At 36.6% G+C, this 22,075-nt stretch overlaps 1 protein-coding gene across 2 annotated transcripts in view; it reads left to right on the top strand.

The window, feature by feature from the left end:
- BOD1L1 (biorientation of chromosomes in cell division 1 like 1) overlaps positions 1–22,075 on the top strand; it is a 36,691-nt gene that overhangs the window by 8,841 nt on the left and 5,775 nt on the right. Inside the window, exons 10-21 of one of the 2 annotated variants that reach the window (XR_015286513.1) lie at positions 333–6,447; positions 8,346–8,407; positions 9,798–9,867; positions 10,900–10,952; positions 12,363–12,406; positions 13,289–13,376; positions 14,422–14,501; positions 15,139–15,223; positions 16,223–16,296; positions 17,611–17,686; positions 17,767–17,801; positions 19,720–19,765. Coding sequence is in view for 1 of the 2 variants with exons in the window: in XM_086887846.1 (XP_086743972.1) it covers positions 333–6,447; positions 8,346–8,407; positions 9,798–9,867; positions 12,363–12,406; positions 13,289–13,376; positions 14,422–14,501; positions 15,139–15,223; positions 16,223–16,296; positions 17,611–17,686; positions 17,767–17,801; positions 19,720–19,765 (6,775 nt within the window). In the remaining variant the exon portion in view is untranslated. The remainder of the gene's footprint in view (positions 1–332; positions 6,448–8,345; positions 8,408–9,797; positions 9,868–10,899; positions 10,953–12,362; positions 12,407–13,288; positions 13,377–14,421; positions 14,502–15,138; positions 15,224–16,222; positions 16,297–17,610; positions 17,687–17,766; positions 17,802–19,719; positions 19,766–22,075) is intronic. The other variant, XM_086887846.1, reaches the window with a different exon arrangement.

Below are 22,075 nucleotides of genomic sequence, written 5' to 3'. Positions count from 1 at the left end.
AGCTTACGGAGTACTTGTATTTGTGATTGTTTGGTCAAAAGCCTTTTTTAAGTCATTTTAGAAAAAATGCTGTATGAAAAAAAGATAATAAAGTTCAGACAGCTTAAGCATAACTTCTGCTTTAGATTTTTCCACTATAGCAGACAGCTGAAATGAAAATGGCAATTTTCATTTCCTGACTATATTTTAGATTAATTTTTATTACAATGGTAAGTGTATTCCTTAGTGTATTGGGTTTTTTCAAGAATTTGTGCTTGACAGTTCTGTTCAGGCACATAAGTGAAGGAAATGTGTAATATGTACTTAAGTATATTTAAAAATCTCTTTTGTAGACTTGTGAAAAGATTTCTTCCAAAGAATTGAAGCACAATCATGGAAAAAATGAAATATCTAAACAGCTTAGAAGACTTTCAGACTGGGGGCATTCAGCTGAGGAAAGCAAAAGTGATGCTAAAGCAGAAAAAGAGCATAAAAGAAAAACATCCACTTCTCTTCAGGCTGAAGGAGCTCAGCAGGACAGTGAAACAAGGGATCCAAAAAAACAACTGGATAAAGCAGAAGTCAATACTGAAGAGCCACAGAAGCAGAAATCCATATCTAAGAATGAAAAACACCCCAAAAAAGATACTGACACAGAAGTTCAACATATGAGAAATTCTGCCAAAAAAGAAGCCAAGTCTTACAGAGATAAGAATGAAAAGGAAAGAACAGCTTTAGAAGATAAAATTTATTTAAAGCACAAATATAAAGGAGATGGTATTCACAAGTCAGGTGAAGATGGTGAACTTCATTCATTTGAGCGAAGTTTGAAAGGAGAGGATGGTGGCCAGAAACATAATCAACAAATAAAGGTTTCCTCAGATGACAAAGGTGAAAAAAAAAGTAAACACCGAAGTGAACGGAAAATATCGGTAACAGGAAAAGATGGGAAAAACCCTTCTGAATCAACCTTAAAAGCTGAAGAATTGCTGCGGAAAGAAAGCAAGAAAGACAGACATCTCTCAACAGACAAACCAAGAGCAGAATGCAAGACCAAAAGGTCCTTGAGTGATTCTAAGACACAGAAGGATTCCCTAAGTGCCTCAAAACAACCTGGTTCAGCATCACACAGAAGGAGCGAAAGCTACTCAGAAGATAAACATGAAATAGAGTCAACTAACTCTGATAGTAATGTAAAACTTGAAGATGGTGTTCATAAAGATAGACGAAGATCTAAGAGCCTTGCAGAAGACAAGATTTTGTTAAAATCCAAGTCAAAGAGTCACAGTAAGCAGTTCAAAGCATCTGAAACAGAACAGGAATCAACAAAACAAGACACTGGACAGAAACTAGACAAAGAAAAGAGCCTGGAAGACAATGATTCAGATAAACAACATAAATCCAGGAATGAAAATAAAGGTTTGGAGGAGAGTGGTGCTGAGTTACAGCTTGCCAGTGGCCCACAGTCAACTCAGGGATCACAAAAAGACTTAAGTCACAGAGTAAAGTTACATTCTGGGGTAAAAGGGGCTGTAAAAGAGAAATACAGAGGTGATAAAGATTTAAGTAATTCCAAACTAGAAAGAAGGTTCTCTGCTGAAGGTCATAAAAGCAGAAACTTAAAGCACAGCAACAAGGAAATAAAGAAGAAGGAAGAGAGCATCAAATTGGAAGATAAAGATACTAAGGAAATGGACAGTGGGCATGAAAGATCTAATGTCACAATGTCAGTGGAGAAAAAACAAAGCAAGAGAGTATCCTGTGAAAATAGAAAAGGCAGTATATCAAATCAAGATTTGCTTAAGGAGGAAAAGCAATCAGCTAGCATAACTGAAAGCAGCCAGGTTCCAGCCCCTCAAAAGGCAACTATGAATAATGATGGCTTGCATGCTGGTCATGAAGAAGAGCTAATGGAACTTGATTTGAAAAAAACAAAAGTACAGGAAGCATCTAACATTAATGGAAAAAACATTCAAAACTCTCTCCAAGCCACAGATGCCAAGTGTGCAGTAAAACAGAAGGGATCTCGTTCTATTTCAAATAAGGAATTAAAACACAGCTTGGCAGATCCTGAAGCCCGTGAATCACAGTTTCTGCCTGCAGCTGAAAAAACTGTTGAGCAAGGTTATATTTCTAATAAACAAGTTGGTGCCTTAGACCCTTTGTCCAAAAAAGCTTCCATGGCTCAAGGACCCAGTAAACAAGGGGCTTGTAAAACGAGTACTGTGTATGAAACAAGTGGTAGAACCTTAAAGAATATATCCACTAAGGATCAGGCTTCAAAAGAGAGCAGAAGACCAAAGAATTTTAAGACTGTGATAAATTCTAATTCAGATGATGTTCCTTTAGCAATTCATTCCTCAAGAGAAGATGCTGCTGATGCAAAGTCCATGGATACAGATATCTCGGATTTTACAGATTCTTTAGGTACCGTGTCTAAAGAATGTCACAATTCAGATGGGACATCTTTATTGGAAGATGCTGTCCTTTTGAAGAATGATACAGCACAGGTTGTATACATGGAGCAAGATAGTGCAGTGCCGAGTTCTGTCATGAAAGATGATGGTGACAACACCATCATGGCAAACAGTATGGAAAAAGTTAATGAGGTGTCCCAGCCTGATGAACAGGCAATGGAAGACAGTACAGCTGGGTTATGTAGGCGGCTAGATTACAATGAAGCAGCAAAGTCAGAAAGATCTCAATACAGAGAGTTAAAAAGAAAAGAGGAAAACTCAGTAGCTGAAGATCATGGAGAGGTAACAACACAAGAACTTACCCTAAGAAGAAAAGAAAAAGAGTGCTTGAATATAGATCCTTCCACAAGGGCAGAAAGAAGCACCATGAAGGATAGTGTGGAAAAGAACAGGTTGCATGACACTGATGATATGATCCAGTCTTCCTCTGTTTTAGTGCCTGAAGGAGTTCCTGAGGAAAGTTTTAAAGGCTCTGTTACAGCCGATGGCCAAGAAGAGGCTAATGTGGTTGGCATGGAAGACAAAAATGAAAGTAATGCTGTAGGTACCAGTGCAGGAAGTAGTAAACTTAGTTCATTGTATAGCAGCCCGCAAAAAACTCCAGCCAGCATGATAGGAACTAGCACAGAAAAGATCACTGAGAGCACTGCAATGGCAACTAGTACAGAAGGAGGGAGAGCTGAGGGTACATCACATACTGGAAAGGACAGTGATGCTACAACCACTTGCTCAGAAGAAGAAAGTGAGGTGACAGTAATCTGCACAAGCATAGAAGCTGATGAGGGTTTCACAACAGGCACGTGGGTGAAACATGGTGAGGGCTGCAGTTTTATCACAGGAGCAGATATTGGTGACTGTACTGTTGCAGCAGCTGAAGAAAGTGGTGGCAGTGTTGTCACTGAAGGATTAGCAGAAAGTGAAAGCTTCCTAACAAGTACAGGAGAAGAAAATGGTGACTGTACCATGGTTGATGCAGAAGAAGGTGGTAAGGATTCAGTGAACCCCAGTGAAGTGGAAATTGAAGACAGTGTGAATAGTGCTGGGACAGAAGAAAAAGATGATGCTGTGACTAGTGCAGGCTCTGAAGAAAAGCAAAATACCTCAACTTGTGTAGATACAGGCAAATTTGAAAGTTCTGTGTCCTGCTTAGGTGAAATGGAGAGCGATGGAGCTGTAACCAGTGCAGGGACAGAAACAGGTGAAGGGTCTACCAGTGGTGATAATTTAGGTGAATTTAGGGGCAGTGTGACAGCTGGCCAGGTAAAAGAACATGAAGGTACTGTGACTTGCACAGGTGCAGAAGAAAGAGGTCATAACTTCATTATCTGCTCTGTGACTGGTACAGATTCCCAAGGAGAAAACACGGTAACTGGTGCATGTATTGCAGTGGTCACAAACAACAGTGCCACGGCTGGAACTAGTGGTGACAAATCTGAGGATACTGTAAATGGTGAAAGTGCAGTGACCAGCACAGGTATAACCCCAGAAGATGATGCTGAAATTTCAGCAGTCTGCACAGGGCTAGAAGACAGCAATGAGGGATTTGTAGTTTGTTTGGAAGCTGAAAAATGTGAAAGTCTAATGGACAGTACGAGGGCAAAGGAAGAAGCCAGTATCACTACAGTCAGTGTAGGTCTGTGTGATGATGAAGGTTTTGTGACTAGTACAGGCTCAAAAGAAGAGGATGAAGAAGGTGAGGACATTGTGACAAGTACAGGAAGAGGAAATGAGGAAAATGAGCATGCTTCTACTTGTACAGGAGTGGAAAGTGAAAGTGCACTAATTTGTATAGGTGCAGAAGAAGGTGAAAGTTCCATTATCTGCATTGTTGCTGAACAAATGGAAGCTGAGTCAGGAGTGGCTGGCACAGATACAAATAAGCTTACTGTTGACAGTATGACAAGTGCAGAGAAAGAAGCTAATTGTGGCACAGACTGCAAAAATGATAAAGGCATTGTTGAAAGCAGTGTGACCAGTGCAAGTGCTGCGGATGAGGGTGCCTTAGCTGCACAGACAGGAAAGCATGAAGGTACCTTGCTTCCCTCAGATGCTGAGGAATGTGAGCGTCCCATGACTAGTGCTATGGCAGTGCAGGATAAGACACTGTTTGATGCTGAAGACAAGCATGAGAATGCCATGACTTCCTTTGATAGCAGAGAACTTGATGCCTCTATAAGTAGTGCAGTTCCAAAGAAAGATGAGACTTCTCTTACTCCTGCTGACAGAGAAGTAAAAGTAAAAGGTGATGTCATCTCTACCAGCACAATGGAAGATGCTCCTTTGCATTCAGCCACAGATGCTGAAGAAGGTCCACTTGCTGTTGCAAGACTAAATGAAAGTGGGGAAAGCTCTATGATCGTAATAGACACTGAAGACACAGTGCCTATGCCCAGCACAGCTGCAGAGTTTAAAGAGTGTGTGAATACTTCTAGCAGTAAGCAGGAGAAAGATGAGTGCACTATGATTTCCACAAGTATTGTGGAGGAATTTGAGGCTCCTATGTCAAGTGCAGCTATTGAATATGATGGTCAGCTCCCATCTGTGAAAACAGAGGAAAGAAATGACAATGCTATGGTGTCTGTAGATATGGAAGTATATGAGGTTCCCATGCCTAGTGAGTCCAGCACAGGAGGAGATGATAACGGTGATGATGGAAGTCGCCCAACTGCTAGTGGTAAGGAAGAAAAGGATGAGTGTGCTATGATTTCCACAAGTGTTGTGGAAGAACAAGTAATCCTAATGTCAAGTGAAGTCACAGAAGAGGTGATTCAACGTATCTCAGACACAGAGTCAAAAAATGAAACGCTAATGATCTCTACAAGTACAGCAGAATGTTTTGAAGCTCCTATGTCTAGTGTAACTATGCAAGATGAAAACAAACTCACTGCTTCAGAAACAGAAGGAAGATATGAAGCTGCTATGATCACTACAAGCATGACAGAAGAATGTGAGATAGTCCTGATCAGTGCAACACCGCAAGCTGAAAGTCAGCTCATTGTAGCTGGAGAGGAAGGTGCCATTCTCTCTCCAAATGCATCAGAGGAATGTAGGGTGGTGGAGACCACTGCAACTGTAGATGAACAGTTTGGACTAACTGCTTTCAGTGCAGATGGGAAAAGCAAAGGTTCTGTGATTTTTGTGGAAGAATGTGGAGCTCCTGTGCTGAGAGTTGCAACTGACAGTGAAGATCAGCACACTGCTTCAAATATAGCAGATAAGGAGGAGGAGGGGGCAGTGATCACTCTGAGCACAATGGAAGAATGTGATAGTCTCTTCACCTTTACAGTCATAGAAGAAAGTCAACTTGCTGCTGAGAGTACAGAAGTAAAAGGCAAAAGTGAAGAAATTTTTAATACTGCTAACCAGATTGAATGCATCCTTTCAACTACAGCCCCAGAAAAAAGCGGGAATTCTTTGCTTATTGATAGAGAGAACGAGACACATGAGAGTGGGGTGAGAACAGAATCGGCAGCATCTCAGGCCACAGTAGACAGTGAAATCACAGAAACAGATGAAAATGCAGTGAACCTCATGAGTGTTGATGAGGCTGTTTGTGTGGAGATTAGTACAGAGACTGCTGAGAGTCCTTCCCCAGAGGCAGGTGAGGACGATGAGCAAGCTGAAGATGTTCTGCATGAGGATGTTACATCGGAACTCTCTAGTACCATTTCAGAAGCAGTGGGAGAGAGTGAAGCTGTAAAGAATGTAAACTACAAATTAAATTCAAACGTGCTTTTAGAAAGTGACTTTTCTGAAATAAGGACTCCCCTGCCTAAGACACAGGCTCCTTCCTTGGTTTCTGCCAATGAAGTGGCTGTAAACACCAACTGTGGTGATGTAACAATAGAAGCAGAACTAGGGAAAAAAAGGGACCTCACTTTGTTGCATGTAGAAAAGCTACATGATAGTGATGACAAAACCAACTTGATCAAAACAGATGATACTGGCATTGAAGTTACTTTTCAGAAAAGTAATACAACCTTTAATTCAGGTGAGGATTTCTTTATTTTTTTTATTTTTTTTAATTCTTCAGTTTATAAGTTGTCATAAACAGATTCATTTTACCATTATAGTTAGAAAAAATTCCTACTGTTCAAATATACCTCACTTCTTCATTAGTTGCAAAATGACTATTAATGCACTTAAGAATTGGTGACATAAAGAAGCATGTGATTCTGGACAAATAAACAACTGAGCCACAATTACCTGATTTGTGTTGGAAAACAAATAGTAGAGTGCAAAAAATTTCTAAAAAATGTTGACTTAAAGTTGTCAGCTGATAAATAAAGTTATTTGCAAGGGGCAATTATTGTGGAGGTACACATGGGTTTTGTTATTAATATGTTACGAGATTCAAAAAGGTTTTTTATTAAAGAAGATGCATTTCATTTTGACATATGTTCATCATTTTAGAAAGGTAACTTCATAGTGATTTTTAAGGTTAAGATTGGTCATCCTTAATCATAACTACACATTTTCTCTGGGCCATTATTTAGTGGTTACATTCAGATTCACTGTATTACACTTAATTTTGTCTTGTGAATACACTTGAAATGATTCTGCTTTGTGTTACAAAGGACTCAGCCAGTCATCCTAAATAAGTATTTTAAGTGAGCAGTAGATGACTATTTTAAATAGTGCATGATTGTATATGATATTAAGGGTATCATATTCTATATTCAGATCTATTTTTTACACTAACATTTGAAGTGAATCTGCATGGTTGCTGGTTCCTAAAATACAGTGTAATGAACATTTTACTATTTTTGACCTTGCATCTCTTTGACCCTCTGAAGTAGCTAAAGCACTAATTTTTTTTAAATTTATGACTTGTGTAGATGCTCTAATGAAGTCAATTGTCATTGTGACATTCATTACATTCATTGTAAATTTTGGGGAAATTAAACTGTAGAAAAATATATTTATGCCAGAGGAAGTGGAATGATGCTGATCAAGTACTATTTTTAAAGTATTTTCCTTTTCTTGTCTGTCTTTGCTATAATTTCAAAAATCATTTTATAATGTGGGTTTAGGTCCAGTTTCTCAAAGACTGGCTTTATTCTCTAGTTTTATTGACATTTTGGTTGAGAAGGCTGTCTCTGCAAATTTTGGCATTTTAGGAATTTTTCTTGGAAAGGTGCTGGTTTAGTAAGCTTGAAAAATGTTATTTGCTGTTTATGTAAGAGGCAAATAAGCCATGAAAGTATAAAATGCTGTACAGTGGAGTATTCCTTTCTCAGTGCTTGCCTCAATCCTTGTTGTCCATTGATTTAGCTTTTGCAAATGGTAATGGTATTTATTGTCTGAACTTCAACCATAATTTAATCACTTCACATGCATTATTGGTAAATTATCATGTCGTAACTATTTCTTTTTGTTTAGGTAAAGCTGTCTAAACAGACTTCTGAAATAGGTTTCCAAAAATGCTGTACAAGTGACGTAATAACCTTAATATTAACTCTTAGCCCTGCATTTATTAATACAGGAGGTAGTTTGCTGTTTGGAATTTGATCTGAAAAATCTGTGGATGGTTTCTTTTTGAAGGAAAAGCAAGAAGAAAAAACCAAAGTTAGAATTCATAAACAAGCAAGGAAAAAAAACCAAAGTCAGAATTCATAAGTAAGCTGTGGTAAATCCTGATGCCCGATATTTTCCAAGCCTTTTGTACTTAAGGAAAACAGCAGTACTTGTGTTCTTGCAGATGCCAAGTTTGGGTTTTATTGAGCTGGTTTGCTGTAAACAGACTGGCTATTGTTTCTGCTGTCCATGGGAAAGGTTTAAATTCATGTGCTGTATTCATGAGGTAGTACTGAGACATAACATTCTACTGTAGCATGAGATAAATGCATAATGTAATCTGATAATTTTAATATATTTGTATTCCATTAGGCAATAATGCAGTCTTACCAAAGTTGGCAGAAGAAGTAGAAAGTACCTTGAGAACTGACAAGGTATTTATGTTATTTTGAATTTTTTACTGCACTGTTTCTTGCTTATTCATATATCTTGCTAGGGTTTCTTCCTGTACCTTTTGATTCTTGTGCAGCAAAAATGGAGATTTAAAAATTTAAACTGGAGAACTTTGAAAGAGTAATTTTTCAGATTATTCAGCTGTAGTTTTCTGAGCAGCTGGCTTTTAAATTGTGGGCTGTCCATGTTATTCTTTGTTAGCAATAATTCCCTTCTTTAGCCCTACTCCTTCTGTGACTGAGACATTTAAGTTTGTTTTTTTAAAAATTGGTCATACTGTGTGCATGTTCCTTGATAGTGCTTGTAAAATAGTCACCCACACCCCAATCTTAGACTTGGCAAATTTTGGTTTAGTCCTTTGTACCAGTAAAGAAACCCACACTGCTATGCATTGCATCACATCACTTCCTGGCCAGTCTTCTGACTCACACATCTGTGTGTGTTTGAGCAACACTTGCTGCTGTTGTGTTCTGATAACTACAGCCCTTTATCTGCTGTCACAGAAGAGTGGAGCACCCTGGATAATCCAGGGTGTTTGGGCTCATGGTCACCTATAGCTTGTGTAAGACCAAAGCTGAGTCTGTGTGCCTGGGCTGTGTTCCATAGTAGGCAGGATTCCACATGGTCTAATTCTTCATTCAGCTGTGGGACCGCATTCATGTATTTTGCCAAGCTCTGAGGATAGGTTTTTGAGGGATAACATGGTTCAGAAATTCAAGCATCTGTGAAAGGGTGGACTTCGGGAAAGTGGAAGTCAGCTTCAGTCTGGTGGGAATTACTGATAATTCCACCTGCAAACAGCTGCATTGTTTACCAGCATAACATAGTTCTAGAGTCAGTACAGCCATAATGTGGAACTGTAGCTGAGTTTACAATGTTCAGATCTGACTTAATACACTTAGCTCCATATAGCATTATTTATGCAATGGTAATGTTGAGCTGATCTGCAGCTTCTTTTTTTAAAGAGAAAAAAGCAAGCAAATCCAAAAAATCCACTCAAAACACAAGTTGAAGGAAGATCATTGAACCTCATTATACAGAGCAGATCCCTTTTTCCTTGTATAGATGAACATTTCTAGGCTGCAGCTTGTATTTGGAGCTTTGAGTTGGTGTTGCACCTTGAATTTATGAAATCTGCTTTTTTCAGCTAATCTCTGGTACTAAAGTTAAGTCTAAGGTCAAATCTAAATAGTGTACTGTTGAACTTAGCTCTGTTCCTTCTTAATATATGTACTGATGCCTTACTAAGAAAGCTTTTGAACACTTTTATAGTTCATGATAAGACAGTGTTCATCATGACATGAAGGAATGGAGTGAGAAAAACTTGTTCTGAATATCTGCAATATTTGTTTCTTTTGATTTTGTGTTTAGTCACAACAGCCTGAAAGTGCAAGAAGTGAAGAGGGATGTGTGGATCTTCAAACTACAGAATTGCAAAAAGGTGATTTTTATAGTGATAGCAACTTGCTTTCATGTTGAAGGGACTGAAGGGACTATATACTTATGATGGGAGGGCTGCAGATTTTTTTATATATGACGTACAAAGGAATTGAAGAAAGCCTTCAGAAATCTTTAAATGTGCCTAGGAGTTCAGGGGGCCTTGAATTTGGTTTGTAGGAAAGGAAGGTCAGACTTTTCTTTCAACATGATATGCTGAAAGTAGTAAAGGATTTCAAAATTTGAGATTTAAAAAAAGGTAGACTGCTAATATTCTACTTAAAAACAATAAATAAAAACATTTGTGCAGGAAAAATACGGAAACTTCCCCAAGGAATGGCTTTCTTCCTTATGGGTTCAGAACATCCTGGTTTTAGGTTGCTGTGACAGGCCTTGTGAGGATATGAAAAGAAGTACTATATGACAAGTCACAGAGACATTAGAGAAAATATTTGGGGTTTTTTGCCCTCTTACCCTTCAAAAGATTAAAATAATTGTGGCCATCCACTCAAATCTGAAGAGCAGTTATAAGTAGGTAATCATCTAGTTAGAAACCACAGTTAGTCTGCTTGGATCTGCCCTCAGTAATCCCTTTTCCATGTACTTAAACTAATCTTCAGTAGGACCAAAACTAAAAAAGGATCCATCCAAATTATGCATTGCAATTGTTTGGCTTTCCTGTTAAAGCAGAAACAAAAGCCTGCTTTGTGCCTATCTTGATGGATTTTGTGCTCCAGATGCATTACAAAGATGTTTACACTACCAGACCAGAGCTAATCCTCAGTTATTGGAATAACAATCAGAACTAAAATGAATCCCAAGAGGTTCCAGTGTTACTGCTGCTTTTATTGTCCAGGGAGGTTAAAGATGCATTTCCTCTAACAGAAAGTTGCAGCTGAAAGCCTACATGCTATGATGGGACACACTGTTGAGTTCACATCTAAATTTTCAGACATACCAAATAGAAAACAAAAACAGCAGTAATGTCAGATGTGAGCATTGGCATAAAACTTTGGAATTCTCTTTTTATTCTCAGGGCAGGTCAGATTCAGATACCTGGTTATAAGATGGTGTGTATTCAGCTGAGTGGTAAGAGACATGCTCTGCTCACAAGAAAGCAAATGTAAACCCTGAGAATTGATTAGAAGAATGTAGACTTCAGAACAGCAGATCTAAAATTTGAACAGGTTTTTCTGTACTGTGAGGTTTCTTTGAAGAGTCTTTAGAACTCTGCCACTTCCCATCACCCAGTCACCCAGACAGACAGTACTTAAAATGTTAAATGTGCAGACTGAACTAGCTGAGATAATCTTGTTTCTTGTAAAATGTTTAACAAAGGTCCATTTGTTGTGTAAATCATGTTGGATATGACATACTGAAGACTAATGCTTTGTAGATCTTGGTAGAGAGTTTTTTTCTCCCCCACAATAATCTCTTATATGTATATAAGCATGCATATATATATATATATATATACTGCTCAACATGCGTAAAAGGAAGTTGTTTAAAAGACAAATGTGTGTCCTGTCATGAGTATGAACAGCAGACACAGTAGTTTAGTAGTCCAAGATTCTTTGGAATGTAAACAAATCATTGCTGTTTGAGTGGGTAGGAACTAGCTCTTCATTTGACACTGCTTTAAAAATTGAAAGATGTGCAACTCAGCAGTATAGCTGTGGAAGAATTGTTGCTAAAACATGGAGATTTAAGAAACAAGCTACAAAAGAAATAAAACTGTATGTAAAAAAAAAAAAAAGGGGGTTTATTTGATTTTAGGTTTGTTTTTGCTGTAGCTGGAGGGAAAGTTGCTTGGAATGTTTTAGCTTAGAATGTTTTTAAATCAAGGTATTAATTTGGTGCTTTTGTGAATCAGATTTAAAGAATACTCAGTAGAGCAGCTTCTTTATAATTCTCTTTGTGCATTGAAAGTTACAGAATTCTTTAAAAACTCCAGACCACCCATCAGATCTCATAATTCTTTTCCCTATTTTTGTGATATGGAAGGCTGAGGCTCTACTTCATCAGAGTTATAGTAGAGTTTAGCAACTGGACAGTTTCCTTATGTGCATTCTGTCAGTTTCAATTACACAATTATGCAAACTTTAGTTCTTTAGGAAGCATCATGTAGCTTAATCACATTTTACTTCATCCCGTGATGCAGTATCTAAGATTGTGATGGAAGAAATTCTGATTCAAATGATAGAATTATATTTGAACCATCAAAGTTGCTATAAATTTCAAAGATAACAGCCCCTTCATTGCCTTATTTCAACCATAAAGTGATTTTCAGTTATCCTGTGCTCAGAGATTCATATTCATGTTTAGTTGTATGGGTATATTGTTAAAGAGAGGATTGGATGTCTCTTACTTGCAACATTGGAAGTAAGTTTTACATAGTTTCAGGTTCACTGGAATCCTTTCAGGGAGGTGAAGTAGAGGATACTGTGATACTTTGTGCTTGCTTAACTTTTCTAATTGTGTTAAAATTATTTTTAATAGATGTGCTGCACAGGAATATTCCTTTAGAAAGAGAAACTTCTCATGTAAGTACTTGCTTTTTAGATTTATTCTCTAAATCTGTGCTGCTTTTCTCATACTTGAATTTACTTCTATTTACATTAAATGCTCTCTAAATGAAAATACTATTTTTGTATATGCAGTGCCTATGTTTGTTGAGACTCTGCAGCTGTATAGGTTTATGTCTAATTATTCTTTCAAATCTATCAGTGAATAAATCTTGTATTGTTGTTCCACAGTCTGACTATTTCAAGACTGTTAAAAGAGAAGTTTGATCTCCATGAAAGTAGAGGAAAATAATAGGGATTATTCTTGGAGGTTTTGATCACAAATAGAAACCTATTTTAATGCAGCATGCTGTCTTTCACAAGAACTTATAAGAGGGATAACACTTGCAAACTTGGAAATGTAAAGTGTATCTTATGGAACAAAATCAAGACATTTAATAAATAGCAGGCTGAAATGGTGTTTGTGGTTGCTTAAACTTGGGTAATAAATTTATTTATTAGTATACTGAAATGCTGGCTGGCCACATTTCTGGTGCTAATGAGATAATTGTATTGTTCTTGCATGTAGGAGAATGTACTTCAAATCCAGAAATACTCTGTCTGATTTACTGTGATGAGCTACTTTTAAAACATATAGTAGGGTGCTTAATTCTGAGTCTTTTCTCAATACAAATATCAGTCAAAAATTCTGAAAATATTCCAAGTTTGAAGTTTTTTGATTCTGCTGTTCTGTAGTAGGATGGTTACTTGAGTTCTAGGAATAAATTCCTTTTGTCACGGCTGTTTTCCATTTTAATGTATGTTGTACTTGGAAGTAGCAAGTAGGGAAAAGTTTCTCCCTTCCGTGTTTATAAACTTAATGGAAAAAAAAAATTCTCTTTCTCTGTGTTTTGTGTGTAGGTGGAAAACTTGGCTGTCCAGACAGCTGAAGAAGTTAGATCTAGAGGAATAGAGTGTAAATCTTCAGAAACAACGGATAAAGAAAAACGTAAGTGATACAGAAGTACACAAATTTGTGCAAAGCTTCTCTGTGGCAAAACCAGTTTCTACTGTGGTTAGGCCATAAAAAGGTATGTTTGAGAAAAAATAGGGGAATAGGGGAAATTCCAAGCTCCAAAGCAATTTATATCCCTAAAACAACTTCTAATATTACAATTAATATATTTGATAAAATATTATAACAAATTTAATTAGTGCACAGAAGAACATTATCGTTTTTCCCATCATAAGTGAAGAAATATTTGTTGTTTTGTCTGTAAAATAATTACTAATTTTGTCCCTTTAAGATGAAAGTAAGCTAATCATCAGGAAAATCTAAACACTAGATAGACTTTATGGGGATGGATGCTTCCTTTTCTTAGGTCAGAAAGAAATAAATTTATAGTAGCCTTTCATTTGTCTGGAAGCAAAAAGGGAGAAGGAATTTAGTCCATTGAATGGCATAAACATTTCTAAAATAAATTTAGATGCAGTTAACATTGAAATAAGTTGGGCAATTTGTTGATACAGTAATTACGAGAATGACAATATAGTACCTCTTCAAGTTCTGGATTCAACTTCTTTTGTCTTTTCAGTATTAGAACAATTTAGAAAAACAGTTAATATCATTAATAATAGCATTTTTTATAAGAGCTTTTATTCCTCTTCTAAGAATTTTGATTTGATGGAGTGATTAAAAGTTATGTATTCATTAGTGTCCCACATAGCATTAACTGCTTTCCCTGTCTCTGGGTGAGTTGAAGTTGAGGTTGGTGTTCGGTTTCTTGATGTGTTACCTACCAAATTTCAGTTTTGAGCTTATTTTTAAAAGCAAACACCTGTAATGTACAAGAAACATGTAATTCTCTTTTGTTATTGTGTTGTCTTCCCTTTTCAAAGAGTGATTAGAATAACTTTCTGTTCATATCTTTGTAAGAGGCTGCTTTTCAGACTTTTGAATCTCAGTAACAGTGAGCTGGTATAAAAGTGACACGAAAATATGACAAACGCAGATGACGCTTTTTTAACACTTCAATTGTCACTTGCTTTTGCAGGCAACCAGCTGATTGCTCAGGATGTGCTAAAAGAGGATGAACAAAATCAGTGTTCCAAAATGAAACCTGATAACATTAAGGTATTTTCAAGAACTCTTTTACGTTCTGCAATTGTAAATAAGATGAAAATCTTAGTCATTATTTCTTCAAGTTTATTTTGGGAGGTGTTTCAATATTTAAGCTACTTTTGAGTTGTCTTGAATACAAAATAACTTAGTGGATGATACTTTGCAGTGGGAGAGATGATTAAAAAAAAATAAAAAAGGCAGGGATCTGTGTTGAATCTCTTTGAGGTTTGGAAGACAGAGAGGACTGAGTTGCACCATAGTTAGGAGTTTGGGATCTCATGGCGCATTGTGCAATGCCAGCTCTCCAGTCAGTTCAGTGTCTACATGGACACACTGACCTGAGATCTTCAGGGGAGTATATTGCACTTTACCTGAGTTCTGACTTTGTACTGATTCCTGCTAAATCAAAACAGGAATTAGGACAAAAAAGATGTTCTTTTGAGGAGTACATGGAGTATATTTGGGACTGTCTCACTCACTGATTTGTGATGAAGCTTCTCAGCATCAAAGCTTTTAAGAGACAGTATAAAATCTTGATGTGTAAAATAACTACTCATATATTGGGGTGGGGTGTTTTTTTTAGTGTAACTGGCAGTGATTTTTAATGTGTAGTAAAACATCTTTCCTCTCTTGTTTCAAAATAATGTAGGAAGTTATTTCAGGTGATGCAACAGGAGATTCCAAAGAAATTGATGTAACACAAACACCTCCTAGATGCACTGTGGAAGAAAAAGGTAATTAAACTCCCCATTATAGCAGATTTTCTGAACCCATACTGAATGTTCATTTCTTTCCATTTGAATGAATTTTGAGAGAAATTTGGAACTTGATTCCAGCAAATATACTTGCAAGTATTCTCTAGTTGATTTCTGCTCTTTACTGCTATCAAATAATGCATTAATCGTAGTTTCTTTAATGGTGAGAAAAGTTTTGATATTTCTTCTGTTAGCACCCATTTGCTCCATTATTGCATCAGTGTGTATCTTGGGTAGGAAGGCTAATGGGAAATAAACAGGTAGGTGGGGAAAATAGAAAAATCAGCATTGCTAAGAATGTGCATGTGAAAAGAATCAGCATGTGGTAAGAACATCTCGTAACTGACCACAAGCAAGAGCGGTCCTATGTAAAAATCCATGACATAACCATCAAATCAGTTTTGTTTCTGTAGAGTAACCAGCCAGAAAAGAGTGCAAGTTGCACAGTTGTAATTGACTTAATTGCACTAAAATAAATAATAAAAGATGGTGTATCCCCATTATTAATGTGACTTTGATGTTACTTCAGACTGTCTTTGTGGGAACAGTCTGAGAATGTTCCTTGATGTTAGTTTGACCTGTTAATAGTTTTGTTTCTCATGCAAGCAAGTTGACAAATCTGAATCTGTTCTGCAATGTGCTTGCATCTTCAACTTCCCCTTTCATGGAACATGTGAGAAAATCAGACAGGGGCTTGTATTTGTCCTACCATTTTATAGTGTGTCACAATTATGAGCTTTTGTTTTTACCTTAAAATAGAAGACCTACCTAACTCATCTGGTGTTAGGGAGATGTATTTTGGCAGACCAATACACTCTTGTTACAAGGCAAACAGTGTTGATTTCTGATGGGTGTTTTTAGGGGATTTTGGGCTAAAAAATGTAATAACATTTTCAGTGTAGAGACTGTTGCTTTTACTATATTTCTTTTGCCAAAGGTATACCATTTCTTTTTTTTTTTTCTTTTGTATGCATGAAGATGAATTTAACATTGATCAGGAAGTGTCTGAAAAGAAAAAGCACAGTCTAGAATCAAATGAAAATTCTCCTGAGGTGAGTGGTCTTACTCATGTTCAGTCATTGAGATAGTGCAGATTGACAATACTCTGTCTTTGCAGTAAATAATTATTTTGTATTTTGTTGACAGCAATATTAAAATTGTCTTCACCTACTAAGAAATAGTTGTTAAGATTTGATTGGCATTGTAAAGTACCAAGGACTTATGTAGCTCTGCCACAAAGTATAAACTCACAGATCTTAAGACATCAATGTCTTGTTATCAAAGTAGAGCTAACTCACTTCCTAGGCTTAGTAGTGCTTACAAAATGCCTAGAAAGCAATTATATTGAGTTTTATTGTATAGAAATCATGTTTTCTGAAAACTTTGCAATTGATGCAGACAATTCAGTCACCAACAAATACAACTTGCCTTTAAAAAATACAATCTTTCTCAACAATTTTTAAAGTCTTTATATTATCTTCTAGGCATGTACTTGAGATATTCTACAGTAGGGGTTGTAAACAAATGTCTGAAAATGTTAAAATTAAAATTGATGCCTAGAAATCGGCACTGATCTCAGGTGTTGGGTTTCATCATTTGGGGTTTTTTGCCTCAAATTTGGAAGTAGAAGAAAATTTAAGAATGAATTTTTATTTTTGTTCACTCAAGGCTTGAGTCTCTAAGAACCATTCTGGGGGAAATATTGTTAAACTTCAGTAAATGCTGAATGAGGCATTTAATCTTTCCTTGTATGCAAGAGAAAGTCTCTTGGGGATTTCGCAAACTGAGCATCTGACCATATTTTTTACTTAAAACTTCTCTTTCAAAGCTTAAAACTTCAAAGAAAGTTGTTTTTGTTTGTTTTGGGGGTTTTTTTCGCTAAAAATCCTGTTTATATAAAGAATATCAGCAGTCTGTGTATTGGGATAATTAGTATATGAACTGTTTGAAGCACTTGCTCAGCATAGAGGATGTAGACTGTGCTATGTGGCACTAGGAAAAGGGGCTCATGGGATGTAAAGTCTGGAGTTCTTATATGGGGAAAGCCAGCAGCATTTGTGAGACCTAGTGACAGAGATTTTGGGGCTATGGGAGCAGAAGGCCCTGCATTCTCAGCCATGCTTTGTGCCTGAGTCAACCCACTGAGAATTTTGTATAATTGGGAGTTGTCTTGTTTCTTTTCACCTATATTAGTTGATTTCATAACAGGCAGTCTCTTGCTATTAAACTTGCCTCATCTATTTTTTTACCTGGAAAGTACTACTTCTGCCACTGTCACATTATTAATTCAGTTAGCAGTCTTCATATTGTATTGCTCAAATGTCAGTTATAGTAAGTAAAATATTTTTGTCCTTTATTTTTAATAGGAAAATCAGCCTGTGGTAGTGAAACGCAAAAGGGGAAGGCCTCGTAAATACCCTCTTGAAGCAGTACAACCTGGTGGTAAGTACTTCATAATACCTGTGTGGAAAAGCAAGGATTATAATGACATTCAACTTCTGAACTCATATTTCTTCCCTCAGGTGGGGAGTCAAAAGCTGATATGAGCACTGGGAATGTAAGTGCCTTTATTTTGTTTGGGTGCATTTAACACAGTATTTCAAGAGCCATTTATCTGTTTAACAGTTAACAGCATTTCAGAAACATCTTATGGAAAACATGATAATGGAGTTCAGTCTAAGCAAATGAAAATTATTAATAGTATCTCTTAATATAGCTAAGCTTTTTAAGCAAAATATAGAGTTAAGTCAGAATGTAGCAAATTACCTGTAAGCTTCACACTTAGTTCATTTAATACAAATCTAAGTGTTACTAGCTAGCAATATATATACCTGTGTGCAGGGTGAATTTTTGGTGGTGTGTATATGTGTCTTTCAGTTTGTGCTGAGAGTAATTTTGAAAAGCAAGGCTGAATTTATTTCAAAAACAAATTTTCTTTCCTCTACTGAATGTATCGTAATAATAGCACATAGAATCCTTTCATAGCTGTAAAATAAAATATTATATAAAGCAGTTTTATTACATATATATTGCAACATTACAGTTTATGCAAGTAGAGACATACTGTCTCTAGGTGACATACCTAGGTGAGTAACCTAGGAGTTCATGAAACATGTCTGTCTTTTAAAGCTCAGTGGTAGTTTTATTTCCTAACCCCTGTGAAAGATATTCACAGCTAAGAAAGTGGTCTATTGGTTTTGCTTCTCCTATACAGTTGGATTACAGCACAGGGCAGTGATGGGTCAGGCATGTTTGTGGAGTACTGCCAGTGGGATTTATTCTGGTTAAAGGATTCTCTCTAGGAAATTCCTCTGTTTGAGAATCAGCATTATTGCATAGAAAAGGGGGGATTTTAAAAATAAAGTTGTGTTGAAACACAGATTTTTCTTCCTGCTTGCCTGGTGAGGCACCAGCTGGCATTGCTGTTGAAGATCTTGAAAATTTACCTAGTTTATGGATAAAAGGAATTACTGTCTCTACTTGTTCTGTCCTCATATTTTAGGCAGCCCTTTGAGTCCTGTCCCTTCTTACAGGTTGGCTTGAATTCTGTTTCAGAATTCCTAGTCTTAATAGATTTTTTTTTTTTTCAATATTAACTTAATGAAATGTAGTTTGAACTGGTATAGATTTTGGTATTTCATTTTTCTGTTTTGGTGTTGTGGGTTGATTTTTGTTTGGCTGGTTTTTGGGGTGGTTTTTTGCCCAGTTAAGGATTAAAATTAATTTTAAAATCACCCTCAGAAATAGATGCACCTTGGCATCCTCAGTACTGGAACAGAATCATCTTGTTGTGGTTCAAGTGTTTAAAGGTCTTGTATTTCCTGGTGATGAGTGAGTGGTTGGTGTCAGCTGCAGGCTGGCTCAGGGAGGAGTGATACCTGCCCTCCATGTGAGACGGGCTCTCTAAGGTGAGATGCCTTTGCATGACATTTTCCCCAGGGCTGTTTTGGGAACACCTTACTTTAGAGGTACCATAAGCATCCTGGTGTAGTCATTCAGCAGGGAAAGCACTGAAGTTTTTGGACAGTCATCATAGGACATTGTGTAATTATATATAGCTTTTTCTGCGTTCTGAGTAAATAAACAATTTCTGGTGACTTGTAGTTCTGTAAATCTGTATGTGGGATTACATAAAGTGACTGTACTAAACATATTTCTGATATAATTATCAACAAAGAAGTTTGTTTGACTGAAGCTACTTTTATCTTTCATGTCTTTTATTGCAATGATTTTAGTGTCAGGTTACTGAAAGTGCTGTGATTTGTTTATGGGTTGATTTGTTTCAGTTACCAAAATGGAAAAATGCATCCTACTCTTAAACTCAGTACAAATTTCATGTGCTCATCAGTGTTCATGTTTTCTAGATTTGCAGATTCATTCTACAATTAGTGCAAGCCAGTTCCTGTGATTATGTAGCACAATGCTGATTTTTTCTGATTTTCTTTAAATTAAAGAGCCCACTTTTTTAATTTCAGCTGCAGTCTTCTACCTTTGCAAGTAGAGGGAAAACACCTCAAACTGGTAAGAAAACATATAAATATATGCCTCAACATATAAAATGAAAGATGGAAGAAATAGAAAAGGGTTTTCACAAAAATCACATGGGTCCTTGTTCTTCCTGACATCATCTCTGGCAGTCAGTGTCATTCATGAATGAAAACATCTGAAGAAAGAGATGAAGTGAAAACTTGTCCCTAATTGCTACCAAGTTTTTCTTTTCAAAAAAGAACAGCTTGATAAGAGCTTAGTTCAAAGATGCAGCAGCACTGCTCAGTGCTGAACAATGCATTGCAGAATATACCAAATGACTGAGTGAGCTAAGTACATGGCAGAGCTTCAGAGGATGGTAGGTACCCTATCAAACTGGCTCTTGGTGACTGTTTCCCATTCCTGCATGTTTTCTTTCACACAGTGACTAGCAATCACACTTACTACATTACATTTCAAATTTTGTTCAGTTAATTGTTTGATCTGTGGATATGTATTTAAAGATCTCAGGGGTATCTTGAGGGGATATTTCTTTCCCTTTTCACAGCTGCTGTAAGAACTTTGGAACACGGTTGCTTAGCTTGACTCAAAAATGTACTTTTAAGTGCTTCAAACTAAAACAGAATTAAGTGAAATATCTTTCTATTTCTCTTTCCTCGTTTTTCTTGTGTATAGAATCCAAACTGCACTGGTTGTTTAAACGTGTCTTTTTAATTATGGCCATTCATTAAAAAAACTTTTAAAACTCATTTTAGGAAGCAGGTGATCTGAAAATTATGTTTAAAAATGGTTTGTAAACAAATGTGCAAAAAATCTGAGAAACCAAATCTTCAAAACAAATCTTCTGGAGTTTCCAAAAGCTTAGGTTTCTGCAGATAGACTAATCTGGCTGCACTGCACATAAAAGTACTGTTTCCTATTTTCTTCACATTTGGTAAAATGTCAGCTTTAATCCATATGCTGCAGAATTGTCTCTGGAGGGTTAGCTCGTTGTGTGGTACTTGGACTTCTGTGAACTGCAGAGAGAATAGACAAGAACGTGAGAATGAAATCAAAGTGCATTCTGCTTTGCTTTTTATTCAGAAAGACACCTGACTGTGTATTTAAAGTTTGAGTGTGTTATGTAACATTTCTGTTTTCTGGGTAGAAGGCTCTTGATATCACAGCAATGTTAAGAGGAGCATGTAAAGTGGAATGTACTGTTAAGTTTTTCATCCTGTATTGGCATTTATGGTCATAAAGGGTTGAGAACCCCTGGCAAGGAAAGGAAAAGGAAACCAAATTGAATCCCTCTGGGCAGCTCACTTATTCTGATAGTTTCTGGGTGATTTGCATAAGGATTAGCAGTAAGGACAGACCCACATGTGGAGCAGGATGCACAGTTTATTTCTGGTCACTACAGCACATGCAGTTAAGAGACATATGTTTTTTGAAGGTGTCATCTTCCTGTAACACTGACACTTGAACTTGAAACTAATTACTTAGCACTAATCAACAGTTGCTGCTTTAAAATTAGTGCGATTTTTATATACTATGTCTTACTATTTTTATATTTATCTTAAAGCAGAAGTACTACATTTTCATATCTTACAGAGGGTTGTCTGTTAAAGGCATGTCATGGATCTAGATGGGATTATTTTCAGTCAAAAACCCGTCTGCTACAAATTTACCAAGATGTACCAGAATTATGAAGTATCTCTTTTGAACACAGTAGAATGAATAAATACATGCTGGTTGTATTATGTCTGTGCTTATGTTGTATGAAGAACCTAGTAGAGTGGACAGTCCTATGCTTTATTTCACTTATTTCTTGAATACTTAAATATATTTATGTTTTACTTCATTTGCTTTTGTGTAAAAGTTTTTTTCCCATAACCTTACAAAGGAGTGCCAGAAAAGTTTTGTGTGAGTTGTAGAATGTTTCTGCTCTTTGAGATCTGATTTAGATCCTTTGCATTGACATTCTTTTGTTTGTTCTCTCAGTTTAATTGGTGAGGATGTTGGAGTTTGTGTCCTCTTTTATTTAGTTTTCAGAAATTAGCAATTTTATGGCAGGGGAAAAAAGATATGAAAACTTGCCTTTATTTAGGTTGCTTCTCTTTTCTATTGCTAAGGATTTTTATCCTTGTGGTGTTAGAGAAAATTCTGTTTGACAGAGTTCAGAGGTTTTGTAAAATAATCTCTCTCATCTCAGAATTATGGTAGAAGTGGTAACCATGGAGAAGAAGCCAAGCTGACACATGGGATGTAGAGTTAAAAATCTGTTTTAACAGATTTGTGTAGGCTAGCCTATAAAAATTACTGAGTTAAAAGTAAGAAGTATTTCAGCAGAGGAAGTCATGT

The sequence above is a fragment of the Cyanistes caeruleus genome, chromosome 5 (assembly GCF_971803275.1).
Source record: "Cyanistes caeruleus chromosome 5, bCyaCae1.hap1.1, whole genome shotgun sequence".
Classification (NCBI taxonomy): Eukaryota; Metazoa; Chordata; class Aves; order Passeriformes; family Paridae; genus Cyanistes; species Cyanistes caeruleus.
This window is presented reverse-complemented; position numbering and strand designations above follow the sequence as displayed.